This window comes from Harpia harpyja, chromosome 19, assembly GCF_026419915.1.
Source record: "Harpia harpyja isolate bHarHar1 chromosome 19, bHarHar1 primary haplotype, whole genome shotgun sequence".
Classification (NCBI taxonomy): Eukaryota; Metazoa; Chordata; class Aves; order Accipitriformes; family Accipitridae; genus Harpia; species Harpia harpyja.
Genome location: NC_068958.1, coordinates 2465349 through 2482980, shown reverse-complemented (window position 1 = coordinate 2482980; position 17632 = coordinate 2465349). Strand labels below are relative to the sequence as shown.

The following is a 17632-nucleotide window of genomic DNA, read 5'->3' as shown; positions in this document are numbered from 1 at the left end:
ACAACTCAGATCTAGATCCAAATGTCTCAAATTCAAAAGGCAGTTGAATCTGAACTTTTTGCTCAATCCCACTGTCATTTCTTCATGCTGACCCCACTGTCATTTCTTCATACTGACATCAGCAGCTTGATTTCTGGGGCATAAACAGGGCTTGGCAATATAACAGACAACAGCCTTTTATAGAAACTAGCTTCTTGGAAGCAACTATAAATATCTTTGAATTTTTTGGTTTTAAACTAATGGGAGTTACATAAGAAGTAAAACTAAAAAAAATTTTGGGAAAAAGAAGAGGGAAATGGCCATTTTTCTTTCCTAAAGAATCAGTTATCTTATCTGTGAGAAACTTAAATAATCCCACCTGGAACAGCATGTTAATAGTTGGCAATCCAAAACATGATTATTGTAATAAGGTTGTTTTGGCCTTTGAACATGTTAAACTGATACATTCATTTAGCAGGGAATGTTTGGAGGCTAATGTCATTCCCAGCTGGATACAGTGAGTCAGAATTAAACACGGCACCAATAACTAACTGCTGGATTCAAATCTGCACTTTTGTAAACAGCATATATTCACTCAAAACTCTCTCATGCAAAAAAAAAAAAAAAATCAATATAATTAGGGTATCTTTTTACATCAGAGAAAAGAGCAATTACACCATCTAAATTGCCTACAAAGTTCACATTCCCAAGAAGCAAACCTAAACTTTGCAAGCTTCAGTGCATTTTATTTGAGGACGAAAAAAATCATGAAGACCGTAACTAGGTCACTGTAAGGGCCTGACACATCTGCTAAATATCAGATCTTTCATGTTACATGCATATCTCCCACCGCCTAAATAAATTTTAGTTATTTTATTACTTGTATAGCAAAAGTAAGAACTGCAGAGATTTGGATGCCTCAATTAGTAGAAGTGAAATTGAGAAAGAAAGAAAGGAAGTCAGAAAGGATTTAGAGTCATCTTAGATGAATTTTAAAAACTATTCATAAAATATGGCATGTTTTACAACATGCAGCAAGGAAAGAATATGAGCATGTTTAAGCCAGTGAGTTAATGTGTCTCAGCTTTCAGAAGCATCGGAGGCAAAAAGCAGCTACCTGAGGTACAGGATGACTGAAGACCTGTCTGCCATCTCTCCAAATCCCGTCAGCACCAGTGGTGCTCACTGCTATCGGAAGCTGTTTGGCAAGTGGAATGTGAATGTAGTGATGCAACTGGCACACACCAAGAACAGAAAGAGAACCGAAGGGAACTGGTATTAATTGGCAACTGGTTTGGAGGTCAAGGACTGAGCAAGCAGTGGAAAATGAACTGCCGCATTACCTTCTCGGGTAGCCCTTTAAGTTCATGGTAAAGCAACAGGACCCTAGTAAGGAAGCCTCTGTAGCTCCCCCAGCTCTATCGCTGTTCTCTGCGTGTAGCTAAAGTCCCTACAGGTGTAAATATAGTAGCACTACATTCACAAATATTTAGGAGGAAATCAAATGTTAGAGCACAAATTGTAATTTATCAAAATGCAACTATAAAATCCAGGTTTCAATGAATAGATGCTGAAGGACTGTAGCTCGTGAAACTCCTAACAGCACTGGCCCAGGGAGTCCTAACAAAGAATGCAGCTAAAGAAAACGCAGGATGAAGACTAGCACGTTTATCAGCTACTCACGGGATTCGGAAGAATAAAGCACTTAAAATCTCTTCTTTTCAAAACGGAGGGATGTCACAGTACAGACCACTCTTTCCTTGTATTCACATGTTTTATGGCACCAGACCTGCACAGCTGCTATTCTCTCCATTCAGCCAGCACCACGCTGAACAAAGTCAGCGATCTGGTTTTACACAGGCCTGCAGCTCACCAGCAACAACTGAAGATTGACTTTAAGATGCCTGAGGATACAAGCTAACAAAGAAAAAACAATCAATTGCCACCATCAGCCATGGCACTCTAGAATGAAAGAGAAAAAATTAACGCACAGGAAAAGGCTGAGCGCCCGTCAGATCATTGTGATTTTTGGACAACACCCTCTCCTGCAACTACATTAGGCTGCTGATCCAGACGGGAAGCGCAGCTCTGCTAGCAGCAATGTTCCCGAGGCCTGAAGGACTTCTGGCTCCGTCCTGTCCAGTCATTTACTTCATTGAGAACCACATTGCTAAAAGCTGTCCTACTAGCTACTGCAGAAATTCAAGATTAATTATTTAGACTAGGATTTTTCTTGTGGACAAGTGTCACACTAACTCAATGAAAGATCCTTCTTCAAAATAGGTCACTTTGAGGGATAAAACGCCACAATGGAGATCAGGCTTACATAAACAGCATGTGGATAAATAGGTCCAAGTAGATCAGCAGGCCTAGACGTACAAAGAAGGAAAGCAGGATTTATGCCTTAGTCTTTTTACCACTAACAAATAATCTTCCCCTGACGTGACATTACTCTGCATACTAGAGGAGATTCTCCGGTTCACCGTTGTTAAACTTAGCATCCCAGAAATCTACTTGGTTAATCTTAAAAGTCTATGACTAAACATACCCTACTATGACTCTAGTTGTACATATGAAGCAACAATCATGGTCTACTAGGGCAGAAAGTAATAAAGAACCTCTATGAAACCAGCTGGGGCAATCTGCCTCCCATTCCCATGCCTGTTGTTCACGCCTCAGGCTACTTCTGCTCTGCTACAGCAGCACCTTTTCAAAAAAGGTAATGCTTTCTGGGGACTACTGTTAAAGATGCAACAGCAACCTGCTTTTGAAGTACTGCATTTTAACAATCATTACTCTCACAGATCTCATACTTAACTCTTTCCATTTATCTGGAAAAAAAAAAATTTTCTCCATCATTTTCTAGTCCATTTTTTGATGGACTAGAAGACCTGGATATTATTCAGGCCTTCTACTCCATCAAAACTTATATATGGCAGATGAAGATAGGATGGTGGGGAAAGGGGGAACAGTAATCCAGAGTCAGTCTGTTTTTCAGCAGATTGACTGCCTTGAAGCAGATGGTTTCTTGATCTTCAAGGAAATTCCTGACAGTCATCTTCAAATTCTCCACAATCCCCTCAACTATATTCTTTCAAATTCTCATTACGAGGAAGCTTGTCCAGACTTAGAAGATTCAGTCATGTAGGAAAATTAGTTCATATGAAATGAGGTATTTCTGTGTACTTAGCTTGACAGAAGGAAATTATCTTTAAAAACATGTTAACTGTTTACAGTCAACAGCAAGAGGAGAGTATGATGTCTAAAGGCATGAAAATCTGATCCAGTTGCAGGTTTGCCTTTTATGAGGAAACACAGGCTGAATTAATATGTGTTCTGAAAAAAATGCATATAATGGGCTATAAGATTTGACAGCACAAAGACTACAAAATTCATGTCTATGCCTAAGAGGTATTCAAATGCTGAAAACCTGATTAAACCACCAAAAATACGCTGTGCTAGAAATGAGACTGTCCAAATTAGATTCTTATTAAAAATTAATCGTACTAGGCCTATTCATCATCCTCACAGACAACACAAAAAAGGTAGTATGAGAGCAATCAAGGTCCTGGTTTGAATCCTAAGCTAGTTACTTTTTAGAAATTGGAATTTCCTATTAGAAATAAGTTCTTAGTACACAGATTCCAACAGATTCTTCTCTGTTAGTGAAGGGGTGATTACCATAGCACCTGCGAGATTTGTTTATCTGTAATTCATCTTCTGTTACAGTGATATGTTAGTACAAAATGTTTTAGAAGGTAAAAAAATAAGTGAATTCTGAAAGTAGCTAAGCATACATTTACTTAGTAAAATGAATTTTTAAGCCCTTGTTAAAAATACCTATCACCATTTCATTTCAATACAAATGACACTAAGGGAACTACCATCTTGTTGGCATTTCCCAATATGAAGCTCACCCACAACAAACTCAAGAGTGCAGCTTTCTCATCAATTACTGGCTTTTAAAGCACAGAAGATTAATATTTCATTAGCTGTAGTGTTTTCTACCTGGATTTAGGTATAGGGGAAAGTGGGAAGCTGACAGCATTTGATTTAGTTATTGATACAAATGTATAATAAAAGTTCACAATCATGTCTAGAGAAGTGAGGCACAGTAAGAGTATTTGAGAGAGAAATTATTTTGAAATGTTGTAGTACTTCAGAAGGAGGCAGAGAGATTTACATTGTCAAGGAGTTTCTTCTTTCAATAGTCATTTCTATTACAGGCAAAATCTCATAGCTGTTCATTTCTCAGTCCAGCCCTTTGCAACAAAATTCTATACTACAAACAGCACCAAACCATCTTCTCATGTCTAACCTATACATACACTGAATTTGTGACTTTTGGTAATTAACTATGCTCTAAAGGACTCGAATACTAGTAATAGTGAAGGTACAGCAAAATGAGTTTCAGCATGGCACACCTAGAGCTACATCCTTAGGAGCTGCAGCCCATGACAATACAGCTTTACTTCCAGAAGTACCAGAGATGGCTAAATCATCTTTTGCTCAGATAAATGTACACATGGCATTCATATATTGAAGCATATGCCAGTTCCTATAGGGGTATGTCTAACATGCAGGCTCCGCCAATGCTATATTGCACTTGTTTGTGAATAGGCTGAATATTGAGTCTCAGAGAGCTAACATTTTCAGCAGCATTAGGTTCCCTTGGTTGTAAAGCAAACAAAACCACATATGAAGAAAAACAACAGAAAAGGCTGGAGAGCTCCTACTCAGAACTCATGAAACTGCAGCTGAAAAGTGTTCTGAACCATTTATGGTTCACAGTGGATGTGGAATTTTTTGTTTTGTATTTTTTCTTGTTTTGGAGGGGTTACATTACAAACTTGTGTTAAGGAGAACATAAACTCTTACAACATAAAATATAATGTTTGATAACAAGAACTATGCTATTCTCAAACACAGATGGAAGAACATATGCGAAGGAAACTCCTAGGAGTGTGTTACCGGACATCTGTTATTCTTGGAACAAAAAACAAACCGTTTTTACTCCAGTAACCGTTCAACCAGAGAAAAGTATTTATTTGCAGTGCCACCTGCTGACAGCGTGCGGGTGTGTGCATTTAACCTGATGTACAGACCACATTGCTACGCGCTGCTCAGTTAATCAGTGCCTTGTAACGGAGATGGGCACGATTCCCGAAAGAGTCATCGCTAGAACTCCAGTGCACCATTTTGAAAGTTTACTTCCAAGTTATTTGCACTTATCTACCTGTCATTGCTAAATCGACTGGATAATTTACACTCCTTTTACAAACTGGTCTTGCAACTAAAGCAATAAGGCTGAAGTACTGTTGGGATTTTACTCATTTTTACTGTTACTAGCAGTGCCATGGCAGTGACCCAGCACACGTGAAGAGTGTATTTTAAAAGATATTCATAGATTTAACTGGATTTTGGATATGGTAATTATCCAAAAACTAACACACAGTATAGAAGTCTCTTAAAGTCTGTACTTTTTCTGTCACTTTTCCAAGCAGAGGATACTGTAGAATACAAGAATGTACTGGGTGAGTCAGAGTTAAAACAAACACATACAATATTTTTAAAAATATTTGTAATAACAGAACCAAACACCAACACACAGCATCACTTTTTTCCAAGAAAGCTAAAAAAGAATGGTATTTTATTACATTCTGAATATTTAAACAAAGCAACAGTCTGACAAGAGATTCAATCAAACAATTATTCAGGAAGATGTAATTATATTTAACAACACACAGTACAAACTGCTGTTTTGAAAGATTTGGATAAACAGGCAGAATGGACTAAAAAGACTTCAGTGACAATGAACCTGGTGAAGTACCACACTCCACACACTACTGTACTGGAACCTCCTCAGCCCTTTTAAACTCAGTAGAATATGCAGGGCTTATGGTTCTACCATGTTTAATTTGCAGACATCTCTTCTGGCATTGCAGAGAAGCGTAACTGTTTTTAAGGTTTTTCTAGAACATAACAAACAAAAGTCTGATCTCAGGCGAATTGAAAAAGATGTCATCCACAGCACCCAAGTGTCATTTTAAATAATCTGGTAGGTATAAAAAAAACTTAAGAATGACATGGCAACAATATCCAAGAAGTTACACTACTCTGAGAGAAAAAGTAATCTACCTCAGCCACAAAGAGGGGAAATTCTTCTGGCAGAATCCAGGATCGAGGATAGAAGTTATATTCAAGAGGAAATAGATCTTGCATTGTTCGCACTGCCCGACTCAGTGTAATTTTACGTACCATCTCTGTCATGCCTGTGAAAAGAACAGACAGTGTCTAAAAGTGATGAAATATCCGCACTGAAGGCTCAACCTAAAAGTAAATTGTTATATCATTACTCACCCTACTGGTAGGCTCTCTAGTCATTGCTTTCAATAAAGCTGAAAACCTTTTAAAATTTAAAATCTGACAAAATATTTGTAACATTCCCCTGCCATATTTCATATTGTATGTACTGCTGTATCATATTAGAAAAAAAAAATTATAAAAATACAGCTCAGAATAACAGAGGGAAAACATTAGTTGAATAGTAACTACCGTCTTTGCTATAATCCAAAATTATTGCCCTAGCCTGCTATTGTTCCAGAAATAGGTAAAAATGTCATTTAAATGTAATCAACCACTTTGTGTTTACTTTGCATTCATTTAAGTAACTACGTCAGAAAGAATAGGTTATTTTGTGAGAAGCCAAACTTAGCTGCTTTCCTGCAGCTGTGAATCTCATGCTTGCATCATGCCATTTCCAGATCTGTGTGAGCTCTGGTAGAAGCTTTTCCCAAGGTCGGGGCATTCAGGGTTACTCCCATGTTGTTTACATACTTTAAAGTATTACGGCTTAGTTTATGCTGCAGTTTCTTTCTTGGGGAGAACATCATCTGTGGGCTTCTTTGCTACATGGTCAGCAAACTTCCACAAAACCTACGGGAACTCAGTAGTCTGTGACTGCAAACTGCTGTCAAGCACAGTTGATTTTGGGCAGGAGATTCCAAAGGTACAAGGAGGACAGAAAGTAACAGGGAACACACACACACACATTTTCTGAAGTCTTATTTCCATCAGGAACATGACTAAAAATCTATTTTTATGGAAAAATTTCTAAGTCTTTCTGAGGACTAACCCTCTCAGATTCTTTGAATCTCTCACAAGTAACTAAGAGAAGCATCAAGACCTCTTCTTCAAGAGGAAGAATTTAGTAATACCCAGCATCAAGTTAGTGCAATGTTCCTGGAAATCAGGCCTAGTTCTGAAGGACTCTCTGGCTTTGATTATTGTGCAGGCCACTTGCTTACCACCTAGAAGCCAGAATACAGAGAGAGTAACATTCATCTAACACAGATTTAAAACACCAGAAAACTATGCCATCTGATACTTGAACATGAACTTCCCACAGACAGGAGAAATTCAGGGTAAATAAAGCATGAAGTTCGATATCTGAGGGTTCTTATTCTCACAGCATACTAACAGCAGCAATAAATCTGAAGTAAAGGGCTTAGATAAGTCAATACCTAAGCTCTTAGCTCTTATTTAGAGAGATCTCAACAGGGATTAAACGAGGAAAAAAAGGGAGCTTAAAAAAGTAGAAGAGTCATCATAAGATGCGGGCTGACACAAACTCTTCAATATTAAAAAAATCCATTTGAGGAACTTCGCTTTGAGCTTCTCCCTGAGAAAGGCCAGAGTATGAAAAAAAAAAAACCCCACAGATTCTTTCCACTTTGAATCAAAACCAAATCCAAAGACACAGCACTGTTATCAATGCTAGATAACACACAATAATTGCACACTTCACTTAAATTATAGCCTAACACTCTTATTTTTCTTAAATTCATACATATGAAGTATTCTTTTCATCACAAACACTTCCTCTCCAAAACAAATTTCGGTTCAGAAATTGTTTGAGACACCCATTCTGATATTCTTACTCCCTAAGCAGAAATCACCCACCAAAAATGGTAATATGCTAAAAATACCATCAGCTGATTAGGCAGATAATTCACATCAAAAAGCAGTAAAACATAGAAACAGTTAAAATAATCATGTTCTTAAAGCATTTGTTTAAACTAGAAACAGAAGTAAGGTACCTGGAAACTTGTTGACTTGACCTGAGAATATATCATTATCATGAAATGATACCCCATGCCAATAGATATCGCACGGCAAGCGTCTGCCAAAAGGAAACTGGAAAAAAGATAGGAGGCAAGTTTTAAAGCAAACTGGCAATACCCATTCATTCCTTACTTTTCTAAAAGCTCATATTAAGCATAAACCATTCAAGAACAGCCTTCTATCAAAAAAACCCATGCTCTATATTTTGGTTGCAGAACTAAGAATATTTTGATCAGTTCAAGACATTAACAAACCGTGAAAGGTTTCTAGAAACTAAAAACAAATGACTGAGAGGCATGATCTGTACTGAGAAACTCCAAGCTTGTTATCAACCACAATTAAGGCATGACTCATTTGTAATTTAAAATACTATTACAGGGAATAAAATTTCATTAAGAAGCACTTAATTCCGGCACATGAAGGCACAGCAATAGCAAGTGCTACAGCTGGGAAGTAAATAAATGCTGACAATGTTTCGGTTTGGGGTTTTTTTCCTCCCCAGTTTAAGGGGTGATAAGCAACCATCGAGGAAAAAAAGCACTAGAGGTCATGGATGAATTGTCTCTACTGGCAGTTACTAAATCAACTCCTATTCTTAAAAAGATCACCACTTAACGCCAACAGTCTCATGGCTTTTATTTATGCTCCCCCTCCGCAGTTTGGTAACTCAAATCCCTTTCCCAGATTGCATCGATACACACAGTGGCCCTTTACCCCCAACCATGTGGCATCTCCATGTGCTCCCAGTCTAGCATGAGCAGGAAACATTTCTACTCCCTAGAACTTTATTTTAGGGAATACATGTAGTTAGTAATATTGTTGTAAATTAATGGTAAGGTGTAACTGCAAAGCACTTTCTGAGCAAGCTGATTTACATTGGTGTCCAAGCTGCAATAAATTTAAAATGAATAGTTTTATATATTCAGTTATGTGTACTAATTTATACAGTATTAATTCCTTTCTGGTACCAATAGCCTGAATTTAAAAGAAAAGCTTATAATTTAATTAATCATTTGTTGAGCATATATGTTTCAACTATTAAGGACCAAGGCAATTATTTCAACAATATTAAGTATTCCAACAACTTAAGAGCTTCTTTTCCCATTCACACAAGATTTCACCATAAATTGGAAGACTGTATAGTTATCTATTACCAAAAAGATCAACCTTTTTTGAACAGTCTGAAGAGCTCTGAAACAGTGCTGCCAATTACTGATAGCAACAGTTTCTAACAGTAGTAAAATGGTTTAAAAAAAGCAAGCTTCCAGCAGTAAGAACAAAAGCCCCATGAATTAGCAGTATCAACCATCCAAAGCAAAAAAAAATACTGTTAAAAATCAAACATCTGTAATCCATATAATAATAATAATAGTTTTGTGTAAAAGAGGTACTCTTATTTTCCACACTTGTTCTCTTAGACCCAGTCCCTTTCATCAATTAAAAAAAACCCATTTTATCTGCAACTCCATGTAGGTGCCATTAATTAAATACCACATGGAATACATTCACAGGAATCTCTTCTACTATTAGGTTACATCTTTTTCAAATAAATATGCTATATTTCTGACCACAGCATTTTTAGGACACACTTTTATGAAGTATCTACCACCCTCGTCACCCATTGACTTCAATACCATTTACTTATTGAAAGAACCACAGTATTTTGCAGAAACTACTTGTTCTTTACTCCAAATATAATTTTTCCTGCTTTAAAACATTTCTTTAAGCACTGGATTTTTTTTCAATATGACAGAAAAAAGAATCTCATAAAGCTTTTGAGTGAATTACTGTATTTGCTACTTTAATTAAAATTTCAGTTTCCTCAGTAAATAGCCTTGAAAAATTAATTTAAAATGCTAATTGAGCAATGCATCCTTTCTGTTTCCTTACTCATAGGGATGAGATACCCAATTTAACAGAGCCAGTGGATTCTTCACTTATTTAATCATTATTCAGCCTGCAAAAATCTGTTTCTGTACAAGTGAAAATTAATTCTGTTAGGCTCTGAAAGACAATCTGTGGCCTTAACCTCTCTCCACAGGTATATCCAGAATACAGATGCAGTAGTAGGTCTCAGAACGCCCTTCCCACTAAAACCTGAACAATTTATTTATTTATTAAATGAAATTGAAATGAAAGGAATGAAATTTGCATTTATATAACACCTTTCATCTACAGAGGATATCAAAGCACTTTACAAACACTGCACAGAAATCATTTCACAACAGATGAAGAGTGAGCACCTCTGGACTGGAAGATGGAAGCATTGCACCCCTGCATGAGCAATCCAGATAGCATGGCAACTTCCCTACTCCTGACAAATCAAGATTATTGGGATTTATCCAACAATGGGATCAAACTCACCTCCTGAATGAGCTGGGAAGGATACTTTGCTTTTACATAAGAATAGTGTTTGGAAAGGAACAAACAAGTTCGATTACTTGGCTCGCTCTGGCAGTGCCAGGCAGGTATGAATTAATCTTATTCTGGTAAAAGAGGCCTTTCCACCAGCTCCTGGTGCAGGGGACTAGCTGAAAAGAAAGGTGGATGCTTCAAGCAGTCCTCTGTTCTCATAATAACTTCTGTCTACGGCTACCTGGCGTCAGCTGGAATAGCCTCAGATCTGCACTAACCCATGCCAAAGCCAAGGTGCTCGCAGCCCGGGGACTTGGGGGGGTCGCAGCCCCAGGGGGACCGAGGTGGTAAGCACGACTGGAGCCGTGTGTCCATCCTGTGCAGAAAACCCCAGAGTCTGGTCCTAGGATCCGTCACTGCAAACAACGTTCAGGCTGCAATCAATTCACTAACTGTTTGAACAATTTATTTTAAATCTTTTTTTTATTCAGAGTTGGGGGCATTTGTCAGAACAAATAAACAAGGAGCCACAAAGAGAATAGAACTGTTTCCATAACTCTGAAACAATTAATAACCCATCATAGTAAAATTTGTCTGACAGGTCATTTCTACCTTTTGATTAGAAGCCAATAATATAAATTGTCTCACGGGTCACATCAGCCTGTTCCATCACGTTTAATGACAAGTTAAATGATTCTTGTCTTCTAGTCAGCTTTTCCCAGCGTAAAATTTCAAACTATTTCTACACCTTCATGCAGCTACGGAACAGCGAGACAAATGAAACGCTTAATGCTGGGGTATTTGATGCCCGAGACATCTGCTTCTTCCATTTTCCTGGTAATTGAAAGCTAGCCAAAGAAATAATTTATTAAGTGATGAATAAACTCAGGATGCAAGCTCAATTTGTGCCCATTATTTCATTTGGCATATCATGTTCATTTAAAGAACCTGACACACTAAATCAGATAGTCCAATCTAGTGATGGGAGTAATTGCTTCACTGGCATGCACATTAAAATTCTGCAATGCTTTTTAAAAAGTCCACCCCTAGATTACCCTAGATAGGGCTATCATGGTTGATAATTTAATTTACTCAAAATTCCCACAGCTGAAAAAAAAAAAGGGGGGGGGGTTCAGTCATTTGCTTCCGATAACAGAATCTCAATAGACAAATTGGTTTCTCTTGGACTCTTTCACCTCTTTCTCATGTATCAGTGCCATAGAATAAACTGCTCACCAATATTAGCCATGTTTAGAGTATTCTTCTTTTTTTTTTTGTGTGTGTGTCTTATAATGGCCTTTACCATATGTTAGTCTACTAACATGAACTACTACCATGTGGACAACTCTGTAATCACACGGTGCATTATGTCTTTCTTCTACAAATTATCAGGGAGCACATTGCAATAATCGACTATTACTGAAACAAAGCTCTTCAGCAAGTCAGGGTAACTACAGCAAGGAGATTTCAGAATGCACAACTTAAAGCAAAAAACAAACCAAAACAAAAGCCTATATGACACTGTAATAATGCTATCCATTGGATACAAAAAGTTACCGATAAAAAGGAGCCCACTTTAAAAAGCCTATTATAATGCCTCCTGCCCAACAAAACATTCAAGCCAACACATCCAGCACCAGACACAGAGAAGAACAGATACAAAACAAAAGCAGCAATGGGAAAAAATGTAAAATAAGTGGTGAGGAAGAAGGATCAAATATACTATATCACAGCTGAAGATGCAATCACCTTGAAAAGTATTATACAAGGGATGAGAGCAGAATACCAGCCCCTGAAACATCAGTATTTAAAATATATGCATTTATTACTACTTCTAAGATTTTTTCCGCATTATTTTTATGGATTCTACAAGAAATGACAACTGTGTTCCCTCTGCTGGTCCTGCTGTAACAGTGCAACTATTTCCAAGGCTCTTTGGCCATCAATGATAGTTGTTTGAACAAATAAGTTAGTGCTATTTTTCTAAACATTTGAAAGGGACACCTTTCAAAATTATATGTAACTTGAATAAAAGAGTTTTCCTTGTATTTCTCTTCTTAATGTTGCTTATTTTTCTCTTCAAATCTAGACAAGATCTTGCCTACTGATTCCCTGTGTCTACTGAAGTCTGCTAGCTTGAAGGCAACAGTTCGTCTTGCTCCCATCCTGGAAGACTTTCACCTTCATATTTTCCACAATGTAAACAGTACTAGTTAAGAGTCATAGCTAATATTGGTTCCCCTTTGATTACTCTTTCCACCTTTGGGGCAGGGCGGGGTGGGTGAGAGGGAAATAAAGAAAGGAAAAAAAAAAAAGAGAAAACTGATTTGATACATATACATTGATAGGAGAAAGCACTTTCTTGACAAAAGGTAACATCACCTTCATATTATTAACCTATTTATAAGCTGAAAAATATACAGAAATACATTACAGTGACTTGTTTACAGAGAATGAATTATTGGCCACCTAGATGATACAGTCAAGCATCACAAAATTCCTTATTGGGTCTCCTCTTTATTAAGAGTACAAAGCAGCCACAAGAGGAAGCAACAGACTAAATGAAAAATATTGACTGAACTAATGGATGGAGGAGAAAGGATATTGAGGGAGACAGTAAACAAAGAAAGATGAAGTAAAGGCAAAAGCAATTGCTGTTGGGGGATGCAGAGCAGGAAGGAGAATGCTGATTAATACAGTGCAGATATTCAAGAGAGGAAGAAGAGCATATGAAACAAGTCAATTTGTAGGACAGAATACCAAGTGCAAGACAGATATGCAAAACAGTAAAATCTCAGGAAACAGAAAAGAAAAAATTAACCAGTAAGTATGGCTCATTACCAACATAATCTGTGAGGCTAACTTAAATCAGTAATTCAGAAACACTCACTGGAATGGCACTGGGCACTCTGAACATAAAACTTAACCTTAAGAACAATGAAATTAAGTGTGAAGTCCCCTTTGCTCTCTATGTTACTGAGTAAAACATAGAGCAAGGCTGCTGACGGACACTCCACAGGTGCACTGAAGGGTAAGAGAAGTACACGTAAGAGGTTTTAATTTCATGCCTCTGGTGATCCATTGCTATTTTGCTGTAAGAGCAGGAGTTGAGAACAGGAGTATTTGTGCAATGAGATTTTGAAATTCTCCCACTGGATTTAAATAACAAAAATCTTGAAATAAAATTTTATGAAAACTAGAGAATGAGAAAGCATTACTCTTCCTGACGAGGAGCATATATGTCTGTGGTATTAGGTATTTAGGACATTATGAATAAACACAGGTAATATTTACTGCCACTCAATCCTCCAGAAAATAAATTTGTAGCATTTAACTCTGAAGTTAGGAGCAACACAGAATACACTGTCTACCCCAAGTCCCTAAAAATTTTGTTAAAAAAGTATCAGGTGCACAGAAATATTAGTATCTTGTGAGTGGGCAGCCCCAAACCAGCTTTGAAAAGTGAAGCAGGTGCCACAGATCACGCTGCTGCACCCTAGCTCTGCACACAAACAAACAGTTCATCCTCAGGTTTTATCCTTCCACTTTATGTCCCCTCCAGCTTCTCTCTTCCAAATGGATTACAAGTACCCTTTTTCTTACAGAAGTTCCTCGACAAGCTCCTAGAAGCCATCTCAACTTCTATAAAGCCATTTATAAAGTTATTACAGAAAGAAAATCTTTACAGTTTGAGAACAGTTTAGCATCTATAATAAAATATATATTAGAAATCTCTTCAGGATTTAAATAAGGACTTCCAAAGCATCAGTTTTGTGCCATCTCCCATATTGTCATGATTCCAGTTCAGCAGACACAGGCTGACACTGAACTCCTCACACAGCACAGAGAGAACATATGACTCAAGCTGTAGGGGGGGGGAAAAAAAAAAAGCCATGCCTTCTCTACATACAACAATTTAGAAGGCTAAAGCCTGTTACGTATGCTTTAATAGGTGGTTTAATATCATTTCATTCATACACAATGCTCTTTGACACGCCTTCAAGATAATCTGCGACGCAGAGGCTTTGCCATCAGATCAGACGGCTGATCCATCAGGTCATACTTTTTTGTTCATGGTCATGAGCCTTATTTCACGTACGCATACTACGAGGGAAGGGTGAAAGGAAAGAAACGCAAACTGACACAACGCACCAAACATTTCTACGTAGGGGTAGGTTTCTTTCTTGCCCTTTCCAGTGATGTGTTTAAGCTCTGAAGCATAATATCCGATTACCCATGTTTTGGCTTGCGTAACTGGTGATAGCACTCTTGGTCATGAATCAAATCAGCCTCCAGACTTGACATCTAATTAGAAATAACCCCAGCACCGAGATGACACCAGCCAGAATGAGCCCCCCAGAGTCCAGGAGCCTGCTTGGGGGCACATTCAGGGAGACAGGGGAAGAAGGAGGAGGAGGAGGAGGAGGAGGAGGAGGAGGAGGAAGGGGAAACGCTTTGCCAGAGGCAGACCCCAAGGCAAGGGAGGGGAGGTTTCCCCAGATCCCGGCAGAGCAGGCCGGGCAGCGGAGGAAAAGGCCGGAGCTGGGACCACCGCTAGGCCGGGCCGGGGCCCTGCCGGAGCCGGGGGCCAGGCGGGGAAGGGGAAGGCGGCCCCGGGCAGAGCCCCAGGAGCCTCCTGAGGGCCGGTTCGATGGGCCGGGGGGGCTGCCGGGCGCTCACCTCCTTCCAGCGGAGCTGCCGCAGGCTGATCTTCAGCGCCTCCAGCGAGGTCTTGGCCTTGGAGCTGTCCACCGTGACGCGGGGCCGCCGGCCGGCGCGGCCCCCCTCCTCCCCTCCGCGCCGGCCCTGGGCCCGCCGCCCCCTGCCCCGCGCCGTCCGCCCGGGCGGGCCCTGCGGGCCGGCCCCGCGGCGGCCCCGCTCCCGCTCCCGGCCGGCCGCGGCGGGCGGCTCCCCTTCCCCCGGGTGCGCGCCGGCGGGCTGGCCGCCCTGCGGCTCCTCGGCGGGGAGGGCCGGGGACCCCGGGGGCTCCTCCGCCTCCCGGGCCGGGCCGCAGCCCTGCGGCGGGGCCCCGGCCGGCTCCATCCCGCCGCTCGCTGCCTCGACCCGGCCGCCGCCGCCCCCGCTCCCCGCCCGTTGCCATGAGAGCGGAGCGGCGGACGGGGAGCGCGAAGGGCCAATCGCCGCGAGGCGGTGACCCCGCTCGCCCCGCCCCGCCGGCAATGACGTATGCGGCCGCCTCGGCCATTTTGAGAGCGGGCAGAGCCGCCGGCCTCTTCCGGGGAGGCCATTTCGGAAGGGCGCGGGGCGGCCATCTTGGAAGCGGGCGGTGTCTGGGCGGGAAATCACCCCTGAGGTGGCGGCCGTCCCGCTGCGGCGGTCAGCGCCTCAGGCCGGTCGGGGGGGGGATCTGGCTGCGTCCGACAGCCGTGGCCTTTGCTACCGTAAACCCCTGCCCGCGTGGCTTAGAGATTAAATCCGTTCTTTATCGTGTGGTGGAGTGTTTTTCACGGGAGCCGGGGGGCCCCGGTGCCGTTACTCTGAGACAAAGCCCTGCTTCTCTGCTTCGGACCGGCGCCGCGGCTCAGCTCTCGAGTTTCCTCAGCCTTGTCCAGTAATGACCAACTTCATGCCCAGGACTACCGTCCACTGTATGGCTTGATCAGTTTCTGTACCTTCTTGAATTATTTTTAATCAAAACCCACCTGGAAAGCCCAAGCCGGGGTTTGCAGCTGGCAGAGCGGTGCTGGGCTCTGAGGGGGAGCGTGGGGCATGTTGACTGAAGGGCCCTTCGGCCCTAAACCCTCTGGGTGTGCTGGCGATTTCTCCCAAGACGGGTGTTACCATGGTCTATTTAGTGTTGCACAGTTTCAGCTGAATACCATGCTGGTAGAGTCACTTTAATCTCTGGATTTTAAACACGCTCTTAGGTTGCCCGAGTCAAACGCACAGCAAGAAAATACAAAAACCACTTTTACAATGTCAGTAACGGAATGAACAGTCTCACCAGCAGTTGCGTGAATCCCTCACAATATTAGTTAAGAGGTAATGAAACTGAGAACGTGTGAGTGAACCAGCCGTTGTCTGAAGGGCAGCAAAACCAGAGATTTAGGGAATTTAGAACGTGCAGGCGGTGGCGCTGCGCCCTGGGAAATCCAGCCTGGCTGCAAGGGATTCCGGGTTCAGATGCAAGACTTGGGAAGGGGGGGGGGGGGGGGGGGGGGAAGGCAGGAATAATCAGGATTCTGCGTGAAGAAGCTGTCACTAGAGTCGTGCTCCTGACACGGAGCTGGACTGAAACAGGGTATCAGAAGAAATCATTTAAATGAAAGCAAAATTTAAATAAATGCAGCAAAAGATTGGGACTTCCAGTTAGCTGCGAGTTACAATACAAAGGTCAAGACAAAGCTCCTGACTGCGGAACTCCTCAGACCAGGAGGAGATGTGAATGTATCTTTTACCCTGCTAGATCAGGTTTTAGGAACATCTGGGTTAATGTCTCATTCCCACCTCACATGCTCCCTGGTATTTTATAGAAACCAAGACATGAGACACAATGTGCCAGTAACGGTGATTCCATACATGTGGACCCTTTCCACAAGTCAGCAGTAGTTTAGAAAGAAGAAAGTTTAATCACCAAGATACTGTCTTATTTCAACAGCAAACTAGAGCTTCACCTGCAATCCTAACTCTATCCATATTTTTTCAGTGCATCACCTATCTCCCGCCTTTTAGCCTTGCAGGTGACAAAGAAACTAATTAATTAATTAATTACAGTGTTGTGTCACACAGTATGAAGTGACCAGGAAGGCTGGGGTCATGTAGCTTGCTCTTGGTTGCTCTCAGGTTACTATTAAATGATGTGCATTATTTTTTTATAGCTGTGACAATTCTTAATTAAAAACTTGGGAGCATTTCCCTGTGCCAGCAGGAGCTCAGAGGGGCCTGTAACTTCGGCAAGGCTGATCTGTCCAGGTGGTGCCTTTTCTGTGTCCATCATTGAAGGGCACATCCTGGTTGTCTCATCAACCACCACCAGACGTTGGTGTCTGCCAGCTGGAGTGTGATGTAAAATGGTGACCTGACTCTGACTGTCTTACTGCCAGGTCCCGGGATGAACTTTTTTTAACATGTATTAGTAATCTATCCTCACCAATGTCAGCAGTGCTGAAGGAAAGCTAGGGAAATAGTTAAGATGGGCCAAGGCATTAAGAGG

The 17632-nt window shown here is 41.0% G+C and overlaps 1 protein-coding gene across 4 annotated transcripts in view; it reads right to left on the bottom strand.

Moving 5' to 3' along the window:
- Positions 1 to 15596, bottom strand: part of TTLL11 (tubulin tyrosine ligase like 11) — a 52626-nt gene extending 37030 nt beyond the window's left edge. The window contains exons 1-3 of one of the 4 annotated variants that reach the window (XM_052814847.1): positions 15139 to 15587; positions 8079 to 8175; positions 6118 to 6251 (exon numbers count right to left, since the gene is read on the bottom strand). In XM_052814847.1, the coding sequence (XP_052670807.1) occupies positions 6118 to 6251; positions 8079 to 8175; positions 15139 to 15501 (594 nt within the window). In that variant the 5' untranslated portion in view covers positions 15502 to 15587. Of the gene's footprint in view, positions 1 to 1096; positions 1369 to 1662; positions 1897 to 6117; positions 6252 to 8078; positions 8176 to 15138 lie in introns of those variants that run through there. The other 3 variants (XM_052814849.1, XM_052814850.1, XM_052814851.1) reach the window with 3 other exon arrangements.
- Positions 15597 to 17632: the final 2036 nt, after the last annotated feature.